The 9,167-nt window shown below is 32.7% G+C and overlaps 1 protein-coding gene across 9 annotated transcripts; it reads right to left on the bottom strand.

The window, feature by feature from the left end:
- Nucleotides 2,632-9,121, bottom strand: LOC107638737 (BTB/POZ domain-containing protein At5g47800). 9 transcript variants are annotated; one of them, XM_021120644.1, is made up of 8 exons: nt 8,990-9,121; nt 8,724-8,811; nt 5,695-5,741; nt 5,406-5,484; nt 5,217-5,286; nt 4,715-5,119; nt 3,809-4,549; nt 2,632-3,386 (listed from the first exon to the last, which is right to left on the bottom strand). In XM_021120644.1, the coding sequence occupies exons 4-8, from the start codon at nt 5,462-5,464 to the stop codon at nt 2,859-2,861; spliced, it is 1,803 nt and encodes a 600-aa protein (XP_020976303.1). In that variant the 5' UTR covers nt 5,465-5,484; nt 5,695-5,741; nt 8,724-8,811; nt 8,990-9,121; the 3' UTR covers nt 2,632-2,858. The 9 variants fall into 9 exon arrangements, with proteins under 9 accessions (XP_020976303.1, XP_020976302.1, XP_016197586.1 ...); XM_021120643.1 differs by having other exon boundaries at nt 5,695-5,765; XM_016342100.2 differs by having other exon boundaries at nt 5,695-5,795.

Genomic DNA, 9,167 nt, shown 5'->3' on the forward strand with positions numbered 1-9,167 from the left:
ATTGATTTTCTAACATTATACATTTTTTCCTCCTAAGAAGAATTATGAGAATATGAAATAATAAGAAGAAGAAGAAGAAGCAGCAGAAGATGAGGAAGAGGAAGAGTTTTGAATTATGCGGAACTTATCAGCACACATACATCGAAAATTCTTAAACAATACACTCGAATATCTTCATGTTACACTCAAAATATTTTCGTGTTACACCCAAATTTACTGCAAATACAGAAAAATATTTCCTCTAATGCTGCATTTTTCTTCTTCTTCTTCTTTTTCCTTATTTCTTTCTTTCTTTTAGTTGAATGAATGTAAGTTCATTCTCTTCTAAGTAATTTTGCAGCATTATGTGTTTCTTCTTCTTCTTTGTTTGATTTTTTTTATTTTTATTCTTGTTAAAGGAGTAAAACAAGAAGAAACTTGATAAGGTAAAATAAAAAAGAAAAAGATGAATAAGAAAAAAGAAAAAAATGGTGATGATGATGATGAAAAAAAGAAGAAGAAGTAGTAGAAGATGAGGAGGAAGAGGAAGAGTTTTGAATTATGCAGAACCCATACATCGAAAATTCTTAAACAATACACTCAAATATCTTCATGTTACACCAAAACATCTTCTTGTTACACCCAAATTTCCTGCAAATACAAAAAAATATTTTCTCTAATGCTGCATTTTTTTCTTATTTATTTCTTTCTTTTAGTTGAATGAATGTAAGTTCATCGTCTTTCAAGTAATTTTGCAGCATTATGTGTTTCTTTTTCTTCTTTGTTTGATTTTTTTTATTTTTATTCTTGTTAAAAGAATAAAACAAGAAAAAATTTGAGAAGATAAAACAAAAAAAAAAGATGAAATATTATTCACCTGCAGAATCATAAACTACTAACGAAAAAATTAACTAGAATCGAACCACACCTCAGCCACTTGATTGGATTCAAAACAATAATCAATTTCGTCCTGGTTCAATTGACAATCTAAACTTGAATTATTCATTATTTTCAACAACGAAATAACTGATAATGGAGGAGAAGGAGGAAAAGGAAGGAGGAGAAAAAATTCCAATGAAAAAAGAAGGAGAAAAAAGAGGAGGTGTTGGTGATGACGATAGCGAAAGAGAAAAATAACGAAAAATAAGAAGAATGTGCAATAACAGCACGAAAAAGAACTTACACGCGTGAATATAAATGACTTGTATAGACTTGTATCAAAAAATAACTTGTATCCGGAGAATAATTGAAAAGTATAACATTACTCTTTACACACATTTGGCAAATTTTCACTTTTCATCATTAATTGTAATAAGAACTCATTAAATATTAAATAAATAATACACCAAATCATTTAATGCTTTAATTCCTTTTTCGAAAAAATGATATTTTATGGATTTAACTAACTTGTTTATTAAGGTAGCGTTTGGTGGAGAGGCAGAGACGGAAAGACTGAGACTAAGAGACAGAGACTAAAAGATAGAGATTGAAATAAATCTCAGTATTTTGTTTGGTGCAAAATGGGATACAGAAATTAAAACAAGAATGAAACTCTAATTTAATTTGCACAAATGGTAAAATTGGAATTAATTAATTAAAATGAGGGTATTTTAGATATAAAATATTATTAAAGTTTCAGTCTCCATTTCTAAACATTTTAGTGTCCTGTGTCCCCACTTTTTGAAGATGCTGAAATACTGAAATTTTGGAAACAGACAGAAATTTTAATTCCAGTCTCTGAACTAATAAAATGATACTGAATTTTAGTCTCTCGATCTCTGTCTCAATACTTCAAAACAAATTTTACCTAAGAGCATATTTTAAAAATATAATAATATTTTTTTTAATATTTTTGACATATTTAATCACTGATAAAAAATTCATTTTTGCAATAACTTTTATAAAACATTTTCTTTTATATAATAGGTTTAACCCATGCCTTTAGGACACAAGTTAGCAAAACCCATATTTTATTTATGAATTTGTAAATAATGCAAATTGAGATTGCCCAAATAATAATAGGAAAAGTATAAGTAGATAATGAAAATACTAAACAATGTGAACAATGGATATATCGAATGTTCAATTCACTAGCTGCGTTTGTTTAGAGAGACAGGACACTGAGACAGGAACACAGAGACACAAAATCGTATTTGACAGAAGAGACATGAACATAGACAATGTGTGTCCAAAGACAATGAATTAGTGGATTTTGTATCCATTCTGACAGAAATGATACAGAAGTATTAACAAGGGACACAACTTATTTTTTTATTTTTTCTTTCATTATTCTTGTTAATTTTTTGTAATTATATTTTTCGTCTCAAATTTTTTGAATGAAAAAAAAAATGAGAATAAATTATATTTTTATAATTTGTTCTAGTTTATCACCAAACAAGATACAAGAACACAAAATTTTGTGTCTCTGTTTTTTATGTCTTGTTCTCAGTGTTTTATCTTGTGTTGTTCTCAGAAACAAACGCAACTTAAGTGTGCGGATGATTGTACTAATATTAAGATTTAGGTGAGTAATTTGAGGGTATAGTGTGTTTTTACTTTATTGGGCCAATTTTAGAGTCCATTGTTCATATTGTTCACAAAAGTCATTATTTACCTAGCAAAGTCCATAATAATATCATCTCTCTCACACAATAAGAATTCAACTGCATTATATTTGTAGCATTGACCACTTGGAATAATAAACATTAATATAAGAGAGATAGAAAGTGCAAAGGATCATACACTTCTTACATTTCTTTTATGACACAAAATGAAATAATAAGAATTGAGGTAAGTTTTACAAATTGAACATATTGGAAGGTTGAGATGAGTTTTTATCTGAGTTCTTCAAAGGATTTATTATTATGATTACCACTTTTCTATTTTCCATTTCCATGGCCATGTTCTGATTTATTACTCCTTACCTTTCTCATGCTTTTCTTTGAAACCAATTCCAACTTACACCCTGATGTACATTCTTCTTTTGTTCCTCCTCCTATAACCATCTTCTTTTCAATCTCCAATGCCAATTTACCATCTGATATTTTACTTCTGTTTTGAACCTTTTCTCTGCTCTCGGCATGAGACATTCTTCTCATGAGTTCCTCTTTGTTTATGCCTAAAGATTGTGTGTCGTGCGCGACTCTAGCAGCCGGCCGCTTCGCTGCTGCTCCTTGAAGTAAATCATGATGTGATTTTTGCAGCTTGTGATGATTGATGGTTGTGGTTGTTGTTGCCTTATTATTGTTAGAGCCTTTCTCTTGTTCAAAGTAGACAAGCTGAACCACTGTTCTTAGTGGCAGAAGCTCGTTCTTAACTGCGTGCGCTCGCGCCTCTGGGGACAGTCTTTGGCATTGTAGAATCCGGCACAAGCGCCTCTTCTCTGCCTTGCCAAGATCAGGATGCACCTGTTTATGTATTTAATTTAAAACCATTATCATGAATGTACCATAAAGCTAAATTGCATCTAATGAAGTAGCTTAATGCCTAAGGAATGTAGTTTTGGTGTGAATGTGAAATTGTGAATAGTGTTCTCTTCTCTTCCATGAGGAATTCTTAGATATGCCGCATCTACCGATGTTATAGTATTCTATCACAGATTCTATTTATGTTTCAATCATTAAAATCTATAGTGTTCTATCACAAATTCATTAGCCTTGATTCCTTGAACATGTGTTTATATTGAATGGAGTGTCTACAACTACAATAGGCAATGCCAACCAAAACAAGAATTATGCCTTTTCATATGCATCTGCCAACAATCCCAAGAAAGAAATCATGAAAATTCAACAAGCTCACACAAATTCACAAGAATGTATATATAATTCACCTTAAGATAGATGTTGATTGCCTGGTAAAGATCATCATGCTCTGATCGGCCAATAGCCGGCACGGCTTCAGCAAGAGCTACAAACTTTGACACTGGCATGTTATTATCCCTTGCAACCACTTGAAGATAGGAATCAATGAGCTTCCCAACATTTCTGACTGATTTCAAGAATTGTCTGTTATCAACTACACTAGGGGGCTTGCTCTTCCAAAACTTGAAGAAACTCTCAAGAACCGCTAGGACTAATTCTGTGTCATAGAAATTCCGGTCCGAAGAAGATGTCGAATGATAGAGCAAGTCGCTCACCGTTGCTTCCTCAAACTGTATGCTGGCTCTTTTTATCAGTTCTGTTTTCGTCGTTGGCGAGATGCCAAGATGACTCGAAATGCTGAGAAGTTTCAACAAGAAGCCAACTGAAACCGATCCTTTATCTGCAGGAATCATGCTTACAATTGTCTCAAGAATTTTTTGGTTTTTCGCTTTTGATTCTTCGGTCTGTGCTAGTGAACTTCCTGAACTTCTAATATTTGTGAGGCCAGGTAGCCACTTGCAAGCATAGACATGCAATGCTTCACCAATAAGCTGGTGTGGCAACACATATGTTGATCTGATTGCCATTATTATGCACCGGAAAAGATCTATACCGAGATCTGACACGTCCTCTGTCCACCAATCCTTTGGGACAGAATGATGCTGTTTTCTAGCATAACCGGGCCTCGTGTAGGTGTAGGACCATTTAACCTGCAAAGACCAATCATTATTAAGCACATAATGTCCTAACAAAAGTTTCTTGCATATGTAAAATTGAATCTAAATATGAGGTGCTGAATTTGGATTTATGCATGAATCTTTCCTAAGAAGAAATATTAGAAAAAGTGAGGAAAATATGTTATTTAGGTTCTTAACCTGTGGTGAGGGTGTGAGAATTTTCTCAATAATTGAATCAATGCACTTTCTTATTATTCCAAGATTCTCTGACCAAAGTGGTAACTTATCAGTGGCCTGAATTGCTACAATGGAGTCCTTCCAACCTTCAAGAATACAAGAATTGAAGAAAGCCTCAAGCTTCCCTACAAAGTTACCCTTCTCGATCGATTCGTTCATTTGGAGGAACTTAGCTGCACAGAATGCTGGCACAATGTTATGAGCACTAATATTGATTGACATGCCATAACAGAACTTGGCACAGAGTTCAAAAGCATTTTCGCCTCCGGGTATATCATGAAGCTCTAGAGAAACAGGCTCAGGATCACTGAAGTCACTGCAAAGTTGTTGCAGAAGACCACATTTAGGAAGAAGCGGAGCCTGCAGCTAACGAAAAGCAGAATTATAATTGAACAAAGATAAAAATTTTGATGTTATTTATTGATTTATTAACACACATCAAACTCAACCTTAATTACAATACCTTGTGTAGCAAATAAGTAATATCATTGATTTTTATCACAAGGTCTACAGCTATATTTGAAACCAAAGTCCTGCATTTATGATAAACACAAGTCAATTTATGAATGTTATATATAGCAAGTAGATACATATATACATACATAAACATAATTAATATGTGGGCCTTTTGAGGAAAGATTGTTATGAAAACCTGGTAGCTTGTTCAGTGTAGAAAGTATCTGGCCTTGTCCCAAGTTTCATGAACTTCATTTTTTCTATTTGTTTTTGATCTACACACACATGCCAATGGTCAAGAAAAACTTGTAGCACAAAGCCTGCACTGATTCAATTCTGAAAAACAGAAACTTCAGTGACAGTATGATTGTTCAGAGATCAAGGACATGAATCCACATATCATGTCATGTCCTCACTATCATGAAAGAGAAAAAGAAGATGTAGCAAATGTAGAAGCAAAACAGTGATATGCAAGAAAGCCTTACCTCAACTTTCATTTGACAAGTGCTGTGATTCTGACTCCTTCATTCATCTGAATATAACTTCACACAATGATCTTATATGTATAAAAAGATGGGTCCTCAAACTACATATTAATAATACAGGGGAAATTAAAGCAATAAAATCAGGCTTTTGCTGTCATGCACTCATAAAGGCTACTATGCAGAATATTGTGCATATTTGGAAGTAACTTTAAACTACTCATGAAATATCGTAGATGATATGTGAGTCGACACAATATTTTACACATTATATGTATATATAATGTAACCTTAATTACATGAAACTAATTAAGATTAGGTAAATGTACAATAACATTGAGTCACTGATATGTAACAAGAAATATAGAAGCAAATGGAAATGAGTGATGATATATAAGTTATAAGGGTTTAGCTAACATGTGCCCATGATAAGCTTACTATTAGTAGAAGGTTTTAAATTTTTTCATTTAATAAATGCAAATCAAATGCATTGGAGAATTTTTTTTATATTTCCAATAAAAACTTTCTCAATTTGTAATCTTAACATGTGTCCTTAGGGCACAAGATAGATAAACTCATAAACCCAAGTTATAATAATATTAAATAGGAAAACAAAAGTCAACAACAAAAGAAAATGGACACTGATGATGCAAAATGCTATAGAATATCTTTTTACCATGTTTGTTAGATACACCACTAAATTTGTAGTAGTGCCGACAGTGCTAATTTCACTGGACATGGTAAAAAGTGAAGCATTACTTGTTCTTCTCTTCATCAATTTTATAATTGTTTGAATTTAATTATTAAAGTTTATATTTCCATTTAGGGAAATATTCAAATGACCATATAACTATGCTCTCTGTATGTTTTTGTTTTCTTGGAAAATAAAATAAACCATCATAAACAGGACTTGCATTATTGCATACATATGGACAATTGTCCATGCATCCAAAACCAACATTGAGACCTGGTTTGGTGGACAAATTGAGAGATTAGGTGAATGGTGCATACCAGGTGGTCCAATTATTTGTAACTGAATTAAACATGGCTACATGATTTAGTTGAGGCAAATTTTGTACTCAAATATTATTCACTAAAACCTAAAAAATATCAATTGCAAAACTTTACCACTAAAATGTTTTATAGAACGGTAAAAATGGTATTCATGTATCTAACATGGACAGTGCCACGTCAGCAGTTTCCGTCAGTTATTTGACCGTGGGCCGAATTGAACAACACTATTTGAAACATAAAAAATAAAGTTGCTACAAATAAAACTTAGAAAATTAAACATTAGGTTACAACTTAGAGTTAAATAATATTGAGGCTATTACAGTGCTTACATAGTTGGATCAGAATGTACATAAATCCAAAGTAAAATATGTACCAATACGCATGGCAGTCTTTTAAGTTAAATGATTATTTGACAAAATGATGTGGAAAATCAGAGAGAAAGGGATGCACCAAGCAAACAGCTAGTGTGTGACCAAAAAAACTTCCTCAGGCAAAGATCATTCAACCTATTTTTTTGTGAGGTTACTTTGTTTAGTTACTTTCTCTTTATCAATGAACTTTGATATATAATTATAAACTGAATGTAGACTTTCTTTTCCTCAAATTGAAACCTATAATTGGCCAGGTAGTGGTCCTCTACCAAAGGATGGTCTTCTTAATTAGATATCTTACCCTTCCATTATAGTATACAGTAACCGAGAAAAGGTTGGAGCCAAACTTTTTTCCACTTTCTTTCTTTGTCTCTCTTTTTTTCTTCCAATTCTTATAATTTATACAATTACTTAAAAAAGCTCAGAATAATTTGTGACATAAAAGCAACTCCTTAGACATGACTTGTGCTCCACCATGAGATTGGTCAAGATAGTACTAAGGTTCAGATGGGTCGAGTTGAGTCGATTAATTGGATTTCTAGTACTAGGACTCTCAATGGTGACAGTTCGATTGGGACAGAAAGACATGGTTTGTGTTAGATTTGCTTCAAATTTTGAAATTAGGAGAAACATTATAAAGGGAAGCAACAGAACTAAAGAAGATATGATCCTAGTGCTAGGCTTCCCCCCTCCTTTTAATTGTTGATGACTTCTAGTTTTGGTCTATGCTTTCACAAACGAGAAAATACTCAGTTTGGTTCCTGAAGTTACACTCGAGCCTCAATTTAGTCCTTAAAGTTTCAATTGCTTCAATTTAGTCCCTGAACTTTTCAAATTTTAATCATGTTAGTCCCTACAGTGGTTTCCGTCACAGAGTCAATTGAAAAGTTTGGGGACTAAATTGAGGCAATTAAAATTTCAAAGACTAAATTGAGGTTCGAGTGTAACTTCAGGGACCAAATTGAGTATTATCTCTTCACAAACAGATGTTATTGGTAAAGCAAAAAAGCCACTTTGTTTTAAGGCAAAGCACCTATTGCTTTCAAACAGAAGAAAGAAACCCCTCACACACATAATTTTCTTCCAAATAAGATGGTACATGATCAGATTCAGAGTGCTTACAAGGCACCCTTTTCTTATAAGGAATCCTCACATACCTCAATTCATTATCATAGCCGAAAATTCAGAAGAAACAGTGTATGGCTAAATGTCAACTAGCTTTTGCTCTATCTAGAATCAATTACTTCCCTATTTTTTAATAGCACGCATTCACCAAGGCATTTAGCCAATTGAGTGGTAAATTCCCTTCTCCAATATATAAAGTTCTCTCCCAGTTTCACCTCCCTCTCACCCTCCACAAGAAGGTTTATCATTTTCCTTTTGTCCTTTTTTCTCTTGGAACTTTTTACAAACACAGAATCTACTTCACTCATGCTACTTTTTTCCATAATATTTTTTATACATATATACCTGACAAAAGTGGTTTCATCTTTATATAGTATAAAGCCTTTAACTGGCTCTGAAGTAATAAGTCAACTACAATATGCTCAAATCAAATACCTATGCTAACAGAATTACAAGGACTTTCATCAAACACCAAACAAGCATGCATTGGAAATTGTTAAGAAAGAAAGAAAGAAAACATACCAGTTCAAAGCATATATACTATTAATGACATAGGAAGCAGAAGCAGTAACTTTCTACCAATTGATGAAAGTGGAAGAAGCAGAAACACCTGGAACAAGCATGCATATATGAATTAACATGTGAGGCTTGACAGTGAATAATGCTTTAGAAGTTTCATGCAAGTAATCCTAAGAGACAAAGAATTATTATAGATAGAAAGATAGAGATAAAGAGAAAGAGAGGAATTAATAGGCTTTGGCCAAGGAAGGCACAACTATAATGAGTACCATAATGTCTCATAAATCAGAATGTTCATTGGAATTAGTCAACATAGTAATGTATGCATCAAAAGCATGCTATCATCATTCATGATACACTCCCTTCAAATAGTATGTTATATGTATCTTCTTTCTTTAGCCATATCTTTTGTAACTCGCTATTAAAATTTGTATTTTAATAAATAAT

Source organism: Arachis ipaensis, chromosome B04 (assembly GCF_000816755.2).
Source record: "Arachis ipaensis cultivar K30076 chromosome B04, Araip1.1, whole genome shotgun sequence".
NCBI lineage: Eukaryota > Viridiplantae > Streptophyta > Magnoliopsida > Fabales > Fabaceae > Arachis > Arachis ipaensis.